The sequence below is a fragment of the Nelumbo nucifera genome, chromosome 4 (assembly GCF_055504915.1).
Source record: "Nelumbo nucifera cultivar China Antique chromosome 4, China Antique-T2T, whole genome shotgun sequence".
NCBI lineage: Eukaryota > Viridiplantae > Streptophyta > Magnoliopsida > Proteales > Nelumbonaceae > Nelumbo > Nelumbo nucifera.
Genome location: NC_142652.1, coordinates 44,943,384 through 44,960,019, shown reverse-complemented (window position 1 = coordinate 44,960,019; position 16,636 = coordinate 44,943,384). Strand labels below are relative to the sequence as shown.

Here is a 16,636-nt window from a genome sequence, read left to right as displayed (position 1 = left end):
CTGGTCACCCAGGTTGCAGTGGAGCAACCCAACCGTTGTGCCAAGGCCCACCCTCCCGGGGCCTTAAAGATCGACAAGTAGTACACTGGTCACCTGATTAAAGTATTCTGCCACCTAGAGAAATATAGGCCTTATTCCAACTAGCAAGCCTTTTAGAAAATCTCTCCACCACTAGATTCCAAAAACTGAGATTCCTAGGATTATCTTCTAGAGGTAAGCCTAGGTAAGTAAGAGGCCACTGGGACACCTCACACCCCAAAACTACTGCACACTCCTGTCATATTTACCTCTGCAATGCAGCCTTCTACTATTAGTATAGGTTTCCTACAACTCTTTCAGTTAGGGATTGATTTTCAGAACTACCCACTACTTCAATCATCAGAATGATAAAATCAAATGGATCAAAAGACACAACAATCTTGTTGGTAAACTAAAGTGCAGGTACATAAAACATCAATATGGATTTCGTACTGCTTAGGGGCTTAAGAGCTGGTGTTTTCTACTCTCAAATCTTTATAATAGCAAAATTAAGTGTAGTAGACATATTATTTAAAGGTTACCTACAAACTTGCAAGCCTTCCTATCAAATTAATGGCTCATTAGTTCTGATAAATACTTAACGTTGTCTGCACTACCTACTTAAAATCTCATTTATTTTTATATTTTCATTTTTATAAATGTTGTACTCTACTTAGATGTTCCATATAGTAATTATGTTATTTTTTTCTATGTCTGCAGCAGAAAGGACAATTTTGTAGGTCCCGGAGGGCTACCCAGTTTTGGGCTTTCCATGGCCTCACAACTCCTCCATACAAACTTGTAAGTTTTCTTTTTTCTCTCTTATTTTTTTTTTTATTTTTTATTTTTTTTATTTGGGGTTGGGATCGGGGGGATGGAATGGGGTAGAAGTGGTAGAGAGTTCCTTTAGACAGATAAGCACAAATCTTGTATTTGATAAAGGTTAAATGTCAAGGAATCATAGTCCTTACTATATTCCATTTCATGTCATATTTCACCATGGAGAGGCTCAAGGACTTTTGTGTTAAGTATTCAAGTTCTTTCTGATAAATTTTAGGTTTTCCCTAGTCTTGAATTCTTAGCAGGATTCTTTTTTTGTTTGTCATTTTGCAAATATCATGGGACAGATCATGCAATGACTAGTAATGTAATCAACAGTAAATCCACCAAACTCAATCCAACATGTGCAGGAGAAGAGGAGAGAGAGAGAGAGAGAGAGAGAGAGAGAGAGAGACTTAAGGGTTGGTTCATTATGGTAACAGAATGGTTTGGGGAATGGCGGAAGCAGTTCATTTGCATTCCAATGGGAAAACAGAGCAAGGGTTGGGTTGTGTTTAGTTCCTGTGGAAGGCTATGGTGATAGATTTATGGAGTAGCATAAGAAATTTATTGTTAACATTAATAAAAAAGTAAGAAGCTGGACTCACATAGCAGGGGATATCAAGAAAAGGTTATGCCCTGAAGGAGCCTTCACTTGATCTCCTTTCCAAGAAAGAAAGGCTTGCAATATTGAGGAGGATATACATGTGCTTCCAATCCAAACGTCAGAGGGCTTGGTGGTTGTTGGACAGTGAAATCCTAGTGCAAATGAGGTTGAACTGGTGGGAACCCTATGGGTGAAAGTTTTAGGGATCCCCTTCCATGCTTGGTCTCATGACATCTTTAAGAAAATAACAAGTCTTTGCGGAGAAACTGTTGAAGACTTGGACTCCACAAATCTTAGTTCAGCAACCTTCATACTTGTAGAGTAAAAACCAAAGCAATCCCTAGATTGGTGGAGTTGCTAATTGATGAAGTTACCGATAAGATCTGACTGCTCTCGTCGTTGAATGCTCGTCTATGGAAGGGGTTGTCAGAGGTAGGAGATGATGCTGACTTGGTGGTAGTCAGTGGCGACTTGGGGAAGGAGTTCGAGTTGAATTCACTTCATTCGTAAGTAATGGGACAGACTTCCAAAGAAGTGGAGTTTCTTGGCCCGTCCAATGCAAGTTGAAGGGTCAGTATCTGTATGGAGTTTGTTTTATGCATAGTTGCCCATGGTCTTCTTCTCCGGTGAAGGGACCTGGTAACACTGGTGTATGGTCTACTGAGGTGTGTACCTTGTCTGTTTCTTTTTTTCAATGGTGTGCCACTTCCCTTCTAGCAGATCTGTTGGAGGGAAGCGAAGATGGGAAGCTTCCAACTGGTACTGAAGAGTAGAGAAAGAAGGGCGGACAAGGATCAATCTCTCCTACAGTGATGCGGCGGCAATAGGTGCCTGGCCTGCTTTCGGGTCGTCGGAGGTGAAGAGGGTCAGCAATAAAAGGGTGGTAGTTACGGACTCTCAGGCAGTGAATGCGAGAAGGGAGTTTCTACGGAATTGTTTGGTGGAAAGGTTCCGGTGGGGAGAGGAGACTAGGGAGGTGGAGATGTGGGCAAACGGGCAATAAAGGGAGGTGGGGGGAGTGAAAGTGAAGAGAATGGCAGACGACCTCTTCCTTTTCATCTACCCTTCGAGAGCAGGTGCTGATTGGGTGTTAAGAAACGAGCCTTGGCAGTTGGGAAGAAATCCCCTCTTGCTGGACTGGTGGGGTGCAAGCGCGGGCTGCTACTACCCAGACCCTTTCGCGGAAGGGGAAGATTTGGAATCGGTTTGGATCAAGGTGTTTGGTCTCCCTCTTCTTCTCTGGTGTCCAAGTGTAATAAGGGCTATCGGGGATGCTTGCAGGGGATATAATTCTGAGGGGATATAATTCTGAGCAAGATCGAAGTGGTGGCGCGGGAAGTTCTGTTCACTGTCCAGATTTTGCTAGAACTTCTGCCGTCTGTTCGAAGATGGAGAGGGGGAGAAGAGAAGCCTTGGGACGTTCAGAGAGAAGAGAAGGGGATTTCAGACTGTACCAAGACGGTGTTGGAAGATTTTGGCGAAAGTGTTCTTCCCCGCATGTCTGAAGAAGGGCAACTTCAAAAGGTTTGTACTCGATCAAACTCTCCGGCGGCCGGTGGTAGAGAAGAAAGAAGATGCAGACCTTAGCTTTCTTCGGAGCCGCCTGATTTCAGTGTCAGCAAAGGGTTCAGATGGGCTCGATGAGGAAGCTAGTGGAAATGGAGTTCGAATTTCAAACCTGGGAGACAATGGGCAGACCTTGGGAGTAGAAGCTGTTAAGACCTGATCAGAGAGTGTCTGACTGAGCTACATCTGGCACCTAGGGAGGGCTGTGCGTTAAATACTCAGTTTGTGGACCACCATCTCCCTCCTTCTGAATCCCTTGTGGCCCAAGGCAACTTAGAAGATGGGTCTGGGCCTGGCTCGCCCATTCCAGCCCAGTCGGGTTTTGTTCTCTCTAATTTGGATGTTGGGCCTGGGCCCAAAGCAAATAGTGATCCCAGGTCCCCTCCTGGTTGAAGGGTGCACAGGGACTTGGCTCTCAGACCCCCTGGTTGGTTCAGCCAACCGCTTACGGGTTCAGGAGCCAATTGGGGTTCTCAAGACCAATTTTTGAGTACTTTGCAGAGGGAGAAGAAGGGTGGGGGGGGGGGGGAGTTTTGGACCTCCGTTCGCATGTTGTGAAGCCAATGTCCCCTCCGACTACTTCTACTGGGGCTATATCTCTGCTGGGTTCCAACCAGTTTGCTGTTCTGCGAGTGGAAGACGAGCTGATTGATGTGGATCCGATCACAATGGTGGCTTCAGACTCTCAGGCTGAAGGTGGTGGAGGTGAGCAAGAGGGTGCTGGATCCCAGGTGGAAGGTAGCAAGCTTTGTGCTACTAATGTGGGTGCTGAATTGGAAGTGCAGACGCTTTGTGCTACTAATGTGGTTGCTGAATTGGAAGGGCAGACGCAGGAGATCAGTAGTTTGATGTTGGTTTAGCCGAATCTGGTAGGTGAACAACCAGTGAGTTCAAGTGCTTCTTCCTGGGTCTCTTCTAAGATGCTGGGTTTGGGTAAGTTTCTGGGGATTTCGTTAGAAGGGTTGGAAGAGGAGACAATTAAATGTTTGGAGGGAGTGGAGCAAAGAGTGCTTTTGGCAAGGGGGAAAGTTGCAGCTAAGAAGGGGGGTAACAAATCTAAGAAAAGCAGAGAAATGATGCGTCTGACTTGGGGTTTAAATGACAAAGCAGGTAGCAGTGACGGGGGGGGGGGGAAGGCTTGAGTGCCAAGCTTTCCTTTGCTTTAGTGGTCTGTAATGGAGTTAAAGTTGCTCTCTTGGAATGTTAGGGGTTTGGGGTCGGGGAGAAGGAGGCTAGTAGTGTGTGAGTCTCTAAAGAAATCAGGGTAAAAAATTGTGTTGCTCAGAAACTAAGTTGGATTGTGTTGAGGCTGCAGTGGTTAGAAGTATCTGGGGGGAGGGAGATGTTTGGTGGAGATCAAAGTTAGCAATGGGAAGTGCAGGGGGGTTGCTGAGTATGTGGGATCCAACGGTTTGCAGTTTGGTTTCCTATCACATTGGAAAATTTTCAATTTCCCTTGTCTTGAAGTTTGCAGATGGTAATGTTTGTCAAATCACTAATGTGTATGGTCCTAATGATCGAAGTCTGCGGGAGGAGCTGGCCATGGCGAGGGGAAGCTTCTCTTATCCTTGGGTTATTGGGGGTGATTTTAATGTCACTCTGTTAGTGGAGGAGAGAAGTTCTAGAGGGAGAAGATCTAGGGATATGGTTCAGTTTGCTGAGTTCATTAACTGATGTGAACTTCATGACTTACCCCTTCACGGTAGTCGGTTTACTTGGACCAACAACCAAGATTTCCCTACTCTTGTGAGGCTGGACAGGTTTTTGGTTACTTCTAATTGGGAAGATCTCTTTCCAGAGTTCAAGCAGATTGCCCTTCCTAGGCCAGTTTCAGACCACATTGCAATTCAGCTGCTTTGTGGTGTCAGAGTTAGAGCAAAAGTCTCTTTCAAATTAGAGAATGCTTGGTTTGAGGATGCCACTCTCATTCCTTTGTTGAAGTCTATTTGGGATGATCTGCAGGTAGAAGGTACCAGTTCTTTCATTTTGGCAAAAAAATTGGGGGCCATCAAAGCAAGATTAAAGATTTGGAAATTGGAGAAAAATATGTGTTTAGATACTGAAAAGAAAGCTCTCCTGAGTACCATTAAGGAAATTGACTCAGCTGAAGAATTGGGTCCTATTTCTGCGGAACATAGACTAAAAAGATCTCAGGCAAAGATGAAGTTTGATAAATTGGCAGTATCAGAAGAAATCAAATGGAGGCAAAGAGCTAAAGTGGCTTGGCTGAAAGAGGGGGACAGAAATACTCATTTTTTTTTCACAAAATGGAAAATGCAAGAGCTAGAGCCTTTGTAATAACCAGGCTGGAGGGAGAGGGTAGGGTGGGTGTCTCTGAGACAAATATGAAGCTTGTGGCTACCGGCTTTTATAAAAAGTTGTACAAGGAGTCTTGGTTCTTCAGACCTTTTCCTAGGTCCCTTTCTTTTAATCAGTTGAGTGATGTGCAATTAGCTCTTATTGAAAGATCCTTCACGGAGGAGGAAATAAAAGCAGCAATTAAGTTGTTGGCTGATGAGAAGTCTCCAAGGCCTGATGATCTTACAAATCTTTTCTATAATAATTGTTGGGATTTGGTGAGTCGGGACATTCTGAATGTTTTCCAGGACTTCTATGAAAGGGGTTCTTTGCAGAGGAGTCTGAATACTACCTTTATAACCCTCATTCCAAAGATTGAAGGCGCAGTGAACATTAAGGAATTCAGGTCGATTAGACTTCTGCATAGCTTCTACAAAATCTTAGCTAAAGTTCTTGTTGAGAGAATGAAAGGGGGTTCTTGGTAGTGTTATCTCAAATAACCAAAGTGCCTTTGTTTCGGGTAGGTAGATGTTGGACTCTGTACTCATTGCCAATGAACTCATTCATTCTAGGAAAAAAGAAGGTTCCCCAGGGCTGATTTGCAAACTTGATATTGAAAAGGCCTATGATCATGTCAACTGGAGATGTGTTGACCTTGTGCTTCATCAGATGATTTTTGGGAAGAAATGGAGGAATTGGGTTAAAGTTTGTATCACCTCTCCAAAGTTCTTAATTTTGCTTAATGGACAGTCTGCAAGTTTCTTTGATGGTTCCAGGGGTCTTAGACAGGTTGACCCCCTGTCTCCTCTACTCTTTATATGTGTAATGGAGATCCTCACTTTATTCCGTAAGAAGGCTGCAACTTCAAGTGAGTGGTAAGGGTTTGCAATCTCTCTGGGGGAGAGAAGGTGAATATTCTCCAATTTGCAGATGATATGTTATGCTTTGTGGATTCCTCCCCCTCACAGGTGGAGTTAATCATTGGGATCTTATATTGGTTTGAAGTGATTACTGGTCTAAAAGTTAATTGGAACTATATAGAACACTGATGTGGACCCACTGATGTGGTCCCCATTGTGTTCGTATGGCAGCATATTTTTGTTAGTTATGTCAGTGTTAGTTGGTAGTTATTTCAGTTTGTTATTTCAACTTGTTATTTCAGCTTTATTGTTAGTTTATTTGCCATGTAAGCAATAAGGGCAATTCAACCCTTTTACAATTAGTCAACATATATAAATATTAAGAGTGGGTCGGCTGATGTCAAGACCAAACCCTCTCTCTTTTCTAAAATCTCTTCGTGTGCTTATTCTCTTCTCTCCCTCTTTTCTTCTTCTCTTTTGCAATTTCTTCATTCTTTTTCTTTTGAATTCAAGACTGATTGTAATCTTGATCGACTACTTGGTATCAGAGCCGACCTATGAGCTCTTATGCTAGTCTAATTAGATTGACTACATGAGAATCTCCTAGGTTTAGAAGTTTTTCAACAAAGGAGGATCGGCTGATTCTTGGAGGTTACTGGTAGTGTGCGGCTGCTACTAAGAAGATTGTAGAAGGTTGCGAGAGTTCCAATAGTTAAGAAGAATCAGAAAAGGCTTCGGATCCTCAAGATTAGGGTTTTGCATCAGACAGAAGGTGGCGGCCAGAGATTTTCTTTCATAAAGTAAGTTTTTTCTTGAGAATAACTTTGAAAAAAATCATCTTGGTCTATTCTGAGAGGTGCAGCTGGAAAATCTATGTTTTTCCTTTAGGGTTTTGAGAGAAAACCCTAAAATCCTAAAATTCAGAACCGTTGTTGGTTTTAGATCAGATTTTGAACTGATTTCATACAGAATTCTGTTTTCTTTGTTCTTTGGAAGACTTAGGCCGGCTGTTATTAGTTGTTTGGGTGCTGTTTTTCTATTATAGTAGCTAAAAAAAGTTTTTTTATTAATTCTTGACCAAGAATGGAGTTCAAGAATCAGGGGGAAGGCGTTTTTGGGACTTGCAATTTTGGCAACATGTCTGAGAATGCCTTTCAGATTACAACTGTGAAGTTTGATGGATCAAACTATTTAGAATGAGCTCAATCGGCCATGACGGCCATTGGGGGTAGAGGAAAACTCAGCTTCTTATTGGGAGATGTGAAAGAACCAACTAAGGAGGACCAAACTTATACCAAATGGGTTTAGGAGAACTATCTGGGATGTCATGAAAGAGACTTACTCCCAACCCCTTAATGTTGCTAGGGCTTATGAATTGAAGTGTGAGGTTGTCGGCAAATTAAGAAAGACAGGATTTGCGGCAAATTAAGAAAGATATGATTTGATTTGAATAAATTTAGGAAAGATTAGATTTGAATAAATTTAGGAAAGTCATATCCTAGGATTAAGGGAAAGATTTAGTCAATCCCTGATTGAGAGAAATTCTAGGGGTTCTGTCTTTCCTATCTTTTCTTATTTAAGGTGTATGCTCAATATGTTCTCATCATCAATAAAGAAAATCTTCTTCTTTTCTCCCTCTATATTTCGCAACAGAGGTTAACAACCTTAAGTAAGGAGAGAAACCAGTCTCGGTTTACTTCTCTACCTTGAAATCTCTGTGGCATGAAATTGACCACCTAGAAACACTTGAGTGGGAAAGTCAGAAGGATGCACAGATTCATAGAAAGCAAGTTGAAACTAATAAGGTTTTTGAGTTCTTAGCTGGTTTGAATCTTGACTATGATATTGTGAGACAACAACTACTAACAAGGGACATTGTGACCTTATCTCAAGCCTACTCCTTAGTGCATATTGAAGAAATTAGGAGAAAGGTTATGATGCAGCATCAACCCTTCCCACCAGCCTTGGCAGCAGTTAAACCTAAGTCTGGGGGTGATACGGAGAGGGATATAAAGAAGGAAGATAAGTGGGATCTAGTATGTGAACATTGCAAGAAACCTAAGCATATTAAAGACACATGTTAGAAGCTGCACCCTTATCTAGTTCCAACAAAACTCAGGAACAAAAAGGGTAATGCTAATATGGTTGTTAATACTGATTGTGCATTTTCATCGGGCACAAAAGGCATGCCTCTAGACACCATAGCTGCTGTCCGGGCTGCCCTGACTCAGTTGGAAAAGGAAGTTGGTAATTCAACTCAATCATCTTAGCCGCCATCAGCTCCTCCCACATCAGCCTTTGCTCATTCAGGTACTTGGGCCTCAGCTTATCATGCTTCAGCTCCATGTAACACTGAACATTGTTGGGTAATAGACTCAGGTGCATCTAACTATACGACTGGCTTGCGATCACTGTTCACTACCTATCACTTATCTTCTGGCAGAGATGAAGTGTCCATTGCTGATGGTTCCTTTGTTCCCATTTCTGGCAAGGGAAACATCAAGTTGTCTAATACCATTTCCTTATCTTCAGTTCTGCATGTTCCTAAGTTTAATACTAACTTGCTTTCAGTCAGTAGCATTACAAAACATCATAATTGTTTAGTGATTTTTTTCCCTGACCGATGTATTTTTCAAGACTTGGAGACAAAGGAAGGTCATTGGGATTGGCCGTGGGACAAATGAGATCTATTTTCTTGGAGAGAGTTCTCATTGGGAAGATAGTGAAGATAGAAAGTCTTTTGTTTCTTAGTCTGTTAGTCAGGTTATGTTTTGGCATAATCGGTTGGGTCATTTATTCTTTCAGTCTTTGAAGAGTTTGTTTCCAAATTTATTTGAGTCTGTTTAGATGTCCAATTTGAGATGTGAGAGTTGTGAGCTTGCAAAGCATTGTAGAACATCTTATTCATTGAGTAATAAAAGAAGTAGTAATTCTTTTGACATTGTGCATACCAATGTTTGGGGCTCGTATCACATCACTGCTATGGGGGGATATAGATATTTCTTGTTGTTTATTGATGACTATACCTGTTTTTCTTGGGTTTACCTTATGCGTTCTCGAGATGAGGTTTCTGCTTTGACCCAGATCTTTCATCAAATGATTTTAATCCAGTTTGGAGTTAAAATCAAAATCTTCAGATCCGATAATGCGAAAAAATACTTTACCAACTCATTAGCCTCTTATTTGCTTGACCATGGGATTATTCACTAGAGTACTTGTCCTTATACACCACAACAAAATGGGGTTGCTGAGAAGAAGAGTAGGCACATATTGGAGCTGGCTAGAAGCATTATGTTTAACTCCAATGTGCCTATTCGTTTCTGGGGAGATGTTATTCTTACAGTAGTGCATCTCATTAATTGAGTTCCTTCACGGGTTCTTGACATGAAGCCTCCATTTACCCTTCTATACCTCGATAAAGAATTGTTTACTGTTCCTCTTAAAACCTTTGGTTGCACTTGCTTTGTTTAGATTCTTGGACCTCATCGTTCCAAATTTGATCCTAAGGCCTTCAAATGTATTTTTCTTTGAGGAGGTACCCTATTATCCTAGGGTTTCTCCTCAGGAGGAGAGTAGTGAGAGTGGGGTTAACTCATCAGAAGTTCCTTTACCTATTCCATTGAGTGATGAGGGATGTAATGGGGAGGGTTGTCAGAGGTGTCAGGATTTGAGAGTCTATCACAGGCAGTGGAGGCAGGTTGATTTCGGTCATTAGTAGTCCAGGCCAGCCCCAGTTCCTTTTACGGATCCAGATCCAGGTACCACAGTCCCTTTATCAGATCCAGGCCCCACTGAGATACCTTCCACTGTTGCACCCTTACCTCCTTTGGATGACCTTGATCTCCCCATGGCAGTCCGTAAAGGCAAACAGTGTTGCACCACATCCACAACTCACTGCATTTCCCAGTTCCTGTCCTATGATCGCCTGTTCCCCTCTTACAGGTCCTTTCTCACATCCATTGCTGATATTCCTATCCCCAGAACAGTGTAGGAAGCCTTGTCAGTTTCTGAGTGGAAAGATGCAATGAAGGTTGAAATGGATGCCCTTCTGAGGAATAATACTTGGGAGCTAGTTGACCAACCTAAAGGGAAGAAACCGGTTGGATGTTGATGGGTATTTACTGTGAAACATAATGCTGATGGTTCCATTGAAAGGTACAAGGCCTTGTTAGTTGCAAAGGGATTTACTCAGACTTATGGTATAGACTACTTGGAGACTTTGCTCCAGTAGCAAAGATGACCACTATTAGAGTTTTGTTATCCCTTGTTGCCAGTTACTCTTGGCCCTTGTTCCAGATGGATGTTGAAAATGCCTTCCTCAATGGAGACTTACATGAAGAAGTCTACATGTAGTTACCTCCTGAATTTTATGATGCAGAGACAGCAAAGATGGTTTGCCGGTTGAATAAAGCCTTGTATGAACTAAAGCAGTCCCCTAGAGCTTGGTTTGATAGATTCAGACAAGCCCTTGAAAAATTCGGCTATGTATAGGCCCAGTCAGACCATACATTGTTTATTAAGAGAGTGGACTCTTCCTTGACTTTGCTTGCTGTATATGTGGATGATATTGTAGTGACAGGGAATGATAACAATGAGATTGAGTCTCTTAAACAATTCCTTCATCAAGAGTTTGAGGTGAAAGATTTGGGAGAGCTACGGTATTTCTTGTGTATTGAGGTAGCTAGATCTAAACATGGGATTTTTGTTTCTCAAAGAAAGTATGTTCTAGATCTATTGGAAGAAACTGGAAAGTTGGGTGTTAAGCCTGTAGATACACCTATAGAACAGAATCACAAGATCAGTGCAGAGGGTGGAGAGACACTTGAAGATAAAGCTATGTTCCAACGGTTAGTTGGAAAACTCCTCTATCTTTGTCTCACACGACCGAACATCAGTTATGCAATCAGCGTTGTCAGTCATTATATGCACTATCGTAGAACTACTCACCTCCTTGCAGTTGAGAGGATATTAGCATACCTGAAGAGGTGTCCAGGTAGAGGTATATTATTCAAGAATAATGATCACATGAAGATAGAGGTTTATATAGATGCTGATTGGGCTAGGAGTGTTGATGATAGAAGGTCTACCCTTAGATATTGTGCTTTTGTAGGATACCTTGTCTCCTGGAGGAGTAAGAAACAAAGTATTGTTTCTCGTTCTAGTGCTGAAGTTGAATATAGATCTATGGCTAATGGTGTGGCTGAAATCCTATGGCTGAAGTCATTATTTGAGGAGTTGGGTATTGCTTATGAGAAGCCCTTAATATTGTATTGTGATAATTAGGCTGCTATTAATATAGCTCATAATCAGGTACAACATGACAGAACTAAGCATATTGAAGTAGACCGACATTTTGTCAGAGAAAGGGTTTCATCTCAAAAAGTGTGTCTCCCGTATATCACCTCCAACATACAGCTCGCAGATCTTCTCTCCAAGGTTGTTCCAAGGAAGAAGTTAGAGGGAGACCTGTGCAAGTTGGGAATGACAAATATCTATTCCCAACTTGAGGGGGAGTGTAGAGAACACTGATGTGGACCCCACTATGTTCGTATGGTAACAAGACCAAATTCTGGAAGGACCCTTGGTACTCAGATGAACCCCTTGCTAATTCCTTTCCTCTCCTCTTTCTAGTGTGCTTCGGATCAAAAGGCTTCAGTTGCAGAGTGCTATAATGTTTTTGGTGGTTCAGTTCTTTGGTCTCCTTCATTCAGAAGGAACGTTTTTGATTGGGAGGTGGATGAGGTTTTGCATCTGTTGTCCTGTCTTTAGAACCATGAGTTGGATTTCAGTTTGGAGGATAAGTGGCAGTGGAAGTGGAACTCAGACGGTGTGTTCTCTATCAAGTCTCTGACTTCTAACCTTTGTAGTAGGGGTGTTCCTGATTTCCTTGACCGTCAAGTGTGGAATCCCACCAGCCCAACTAAAGCTAACTTCTTAGTTTGGACTATGGCTCTGAATAAATGTCTTACTAGAGCTAATATAGTGAGAAGGGGCATTTAGATTTTGGACCTGTCTTGCAGTCTGTGTGGGAGTAGTGCTGAATCCACTGACCAATTGTGCATCCACTGCCCGTTTTCTGCTCAGCTATGGAGCCATTTCCTCAGCTCCATGAGTCTAAGTTGGGTGATGCCGAGGTTGGTTAAGGAGCTGTTGTGTTGCTGGAAGATCACAGGTTGAGCAAGAAAAAGAACATTGTTTGGAAGACGATTCCGGTTGTTGTATTTTGGTCCATCTGGTCTGAGAGGAATAGAAGGATTTTCTGTAACAAGGCTTTAAGTCTAGAGGAGATAATTCAGAGTACAGTGGGTAAATAGATTGTTAGACAGTGTATGCCCTTAGCTCCAATCAGCATGATGTACATTATGACATTTATTGTAAATGAATAAAGTACATATTTGATTCGTGTTATTGTGGTGCGTTTCTATGTAATACCCTTAAACTAGACACATGTGAGACTCATGTTAGTTTAGAATCTTCACAGCCGTTGGAATGGATATGGGGAGATTTATCCTGCCAAGGCTGACACTGATGTGCCACCAAGTTGGTTGGGGTGGCTTGTCTCAGCTGCCAGGGTGAGACCTGAGGTGCATGCAGTGTGAGTTTTCTTGAAACCCTGAACCGGACCAAAATTCCAGTATTGCCCTGGACCTTAGAGACAGATGGGCAAAACTGGAATGTTACACCTGACCCTTAGACTCGATTATGATGCTGCATTAGGTGTCGGATTGGACTATCTTTGATGTGCCAATCAGTATATTGGGACAGTCCAAGAATTCATCTGAGTGGGTGATCATAATGACAGGATCAGCCCCTTTGTCGGACAAAGTGAATGATTGGGAAAATGCACTCTCTCTGATGGAAACCTAAACTCTCGGCAGTGGATTTCAAATGTGTTTGAAATTTGGTTTTGTAAAATGTATTTATATAGAGATATACTTATATATATTATGGTTTCCAAATGTTTGCAAAAGGTTTTAATTCCCGGGATCCATGTGAATAGAGAGTGCAACACTGTACCTTGCAGCCGAGGGAGAGGTCCTCTCTTGTCGGGCAGTGTTTGATCATTAAGGGCTGAGAGGTTGAGTGTAAGACCATTGAGGGTTATACTTAATGGGCTAATCTTGCACCTACCCACAATCTTTGGGCCTTCATAAGATGGCTGGACCCAAGGACCATTTAGTGTAAATGTTGGGACCATTTAGTGTAAATGTTGGGACTTAGGGGTTCACTGTATTCAACAGTGAATTCGGCCAGGCCTTGTAACAGAGGCTAGGCTGAACCCATGTGGCTGATGTGTTGATCAATGTTAGGGTCCCACGCCATACAAAGAGAGCAAAGCTAGCCAGCATTAAAAGGAAGTGAGCCTAAAAGCTTAATGGGCCTGAAAGCCCATTTCGAACTGGGTTAATTGGATTTATTAAATAAGGGTAGATCTGGGTTTGGATCAACAGATAAGGATGAGGGATTATTCTTATCAACTCAAAGAGTCTAGATCCAAATAAAGATTTGGATCAAGAAACTCCTAATTTGATTAGGAATAAGATGATCTTTAATTGCAGATAAGATAAGGAATTATCCTTATCAATTAAGGAGTTCAGATCCAAATAAAGATTTGGATCAAAAGACTCCTAATTAGATTAGGAGGTTGTCTCTTTAAGATTATAAATAGAGAGTAGGGCGGACCTAAAAAAGACATACAACACAGGGAGAAGACAATTCAGTTAGACTGATCTTGCCTTCAGTTCTTTTTCTTCCTGCTCTTGCTGCCCCACCCTGCTCGATCTCCAATTCTTGGAACTGATCAAGATTTTGATCTTGATATCGTTTCTTGCTAGAAGAAACAATTTTGAAGCTATGCTCACTACTCCATTCGATTCTTGCTAAAGAATCATAAGTTCTTGCTGAAGAACTACCTGTTGATCTTGTGTCATCCTAAGCTATGTCATCTTCAGTGGAGCGAGGATTTGGTACACTCTTTGGGCGTGAACACCTGCGTTGGGAGGACCTTTTTGTGTGGATTCCGTATCAGGTATATCCCTCCCTAATTTTGGTTTCAGATTTGGTCTGGTTTGGTTACAAGAACGAACTTTGAAAATGCAGTTTTCTAAATTGGGAATAGGATTCCCAGATGGGAGTAAAGAAATTTTTGAAATTTCCCCCAACCTTCCTACAGGGTTCGGCCATCCATATGATGGATCTCCCATTCCTTCACTAATGTCTTGGGTGTTTGTGTCTGAGGATTTCAGAAATTGTAATATGCCAGCCGTCTTTCTTTCTAGTGCTTGGTGGAATTTGTAATTGCTGATTTGATTAGTCAGCCTTTTTTGGGACTGATCTCAGCCTTCCATGTGTAATTTCTTCTCAATAAATATTACTTTACCTTTTCCAAAAAAAATAGAAGAAGAGGGAAGCCTACAGTTCAAGAAAGTTGAAAAGGTGCCAAACACTAGACGATTGGTTGAACCAAGATAGAAAGCCGGCCCAGTTGAATAAAAAACAAAGTCATGTGACGACTTAAAGGGTCAGGTGGCTGGTCAAATTGGGGGGACGCTTCCAACGGTCTCTCATCTTCTTGTTCGACTCCAAGCCCCCCTCCCCCCTCCCACTCTGCTTTGATGCAGTGACAGAGCAACAACCCAGGGACCTTTCTAAAATCTCAAGATCTTTCGAAGTTGTTTGGGCCTCAGAATGCAACTTGGCTTGGAAGTCGGTGTCGAATACTAATATTATGACCTTGGACAAACCCAAACCAAAGTTTTTTAGGGTTATATGCATTGTGCGAAGACTCTGATGAAGACAATGATTGGGAGCATATGAGACGGGAGGAGGATTGTGAGGTGGATCAACCTTCTAGCATTGGGACTGTTGACACCACCAAAGCATGCAGAGTGTGGGACAATGACATATTAGGGATGGACCTTCTGTTTGAAGACCCCTTGGCTGGAAACCCTAGATCTGATGGTTTTTGGAAGCCAATGGTGAAGAGGTTTTCTAAGAAACTAGATCTCTAGAAAAGGAATTATATCTCTCTAGGTAGAAGAATCACTTTGATCTGAGCCACATTGGCAAGCTTTCCTATTTATTTCCTTTCCACTTCCCACATCCCAACTATGATAGCCAGGCAATTAAAGAAATAATGAGGGACTTTTTGTGGGAACCAGGAGAATAAAAAAAGGATAATTTTGTAAAATGGGAACAGGTTAGTAAACCAAAGGAGAAAGGGGGGCTAGGGATAGGAATCATTTTTCTTTAGAAACATTGCTTTATTAGGCAAGTGGTTATGGAGATTTCCCCTTAAAAGAAATAGGTTGTGGCATAAGGTAATAGAAAGCATTCATGGGTTAGAAGGTAACGGCTAGGATACAAAAATTTCTCCCCACTCAACTTCAGCTTCTCTTGGTAAAGCAATTCATGAGATTTACCCTATTTTCTTAACTCCATTCATTTTGATGTTGGGTGGGGTGATAAAATCTGATTTTGGAAGACCTCTGGTTGGGGGAGACACCATTCAAAGATTAGTTTCCTGAACTTTATGCCACCTCTAACTTTAAGGGTGAAACTGTGTCTAGATTGGGAACACCTACTGGTTTAAATTGGAACTTGGGCTTCAGAAAAGGCTCAAGGGAAAGTGAGTGTACATCTTTGATTCACCCTCTTGACTTTTTGGGGAAGCCTTCCTGGACCCAAACCTTGAGGACTCTAGAATTTGGTCAGTCTCACTATACGGTCTCTTTACCTATTCCTCTTTTTTCCAAGTCCTTGCTTTTCCTGTTCCTCAATGGGTGGACTTCCCAATGAAAGAAAGTTGGAGTAAGCTTATTCCTCCTAAAATTCAAGCCTTCTGCTGGGAAATATTCCTCTTAAAGGTAAATACTTGTGATATGCCACATAGAAGTAGGCCTTCTTCTTGCCTTTCTCCTCATATATGCTTATGTAGGAGTAGTGGCAAGACCCTCTCCCATTTATTAATCTCTTGTTCCTTTGTGCACTGAATTTGGAAGTTTTTCTGTGCTCTTTTTGGTTGCAGGTGGGACTCCCCTCAAGATGTAGTGGGCATCTTCAGTCCTAACTTCTTGAGGCAACCAAAGGAAAGAGGGAAATTACTCTAGAGAGCTACTAAGGCAGCAATTAGTTGGGTAGTTTAGGAAAAGAGGAATAACAGAATATTTATTGGAAAAAGCAGAACTTTGGAAGAGGTAATAGACAACATAAAATTGAAGGTAGCACTGTGGGTAAAGACCTTGGATAGCTTCCAAAGTTTCTTAGTCACTGATATCTTAAGAGCCTGGACCAAAGTAAAACAGTTATTGAGAGAAAAAGAAAAAAATAAGAATGGAGTGCACACCCCCAGAAGGCAACAAAGTAAAATTGAACTTTGATGGGAGCTCCTTTGGTAACCTGAGTGTGGCAGGAACAGGAAGGGTAATCAGAAACTCTAATAGTAGGATATTGGCTTTAATTTTAGGGA

The 16,636-nt window shown here is 41.9% G+C and overlaps 1 protein-coding gene and 1 long non-coding RNA gene across 8 annotated transcripts in view; one reads left to right on the top strand and one right to left on the bottom strand.

Annotated features, from left to right (window-relative positions):
• Window positions 1–16,636, bottom strand: part of LOC148792244 (uncharacterized) — a 101,004-nt gene that overhangs the window by 16,506 nt on the left and 67,862 nt on the right. The gene's annotated exons all lie outside the window — the stretch shown is intronic.
• FSD3 (Fe superoxide dismutase 3) overlaps window positions 1–16,636 on the top strand; it is a 75,938-nt gene that overhangs the window by 16,829 nt on the left and 42,473 nt on the right. For 2 of the 4 annotated variants that reach the window (XM_010272459.3, XM_010272457.3), the window contains exon 2: window positions 739–819. The exons of 1 other annotated variant lie outside the window; for it this stretch is intronic. In XM_010272459.3, the coding sequence (XP_010270761.1) occupies window positions 739–819 (81 nt within the window). The remainder of the gene's footprint in view (window positions 1–738; window positions 820–16,636) is intronic. One more of the 4 variants, XM_010272458.3, reaches the window with a different exon arrangement.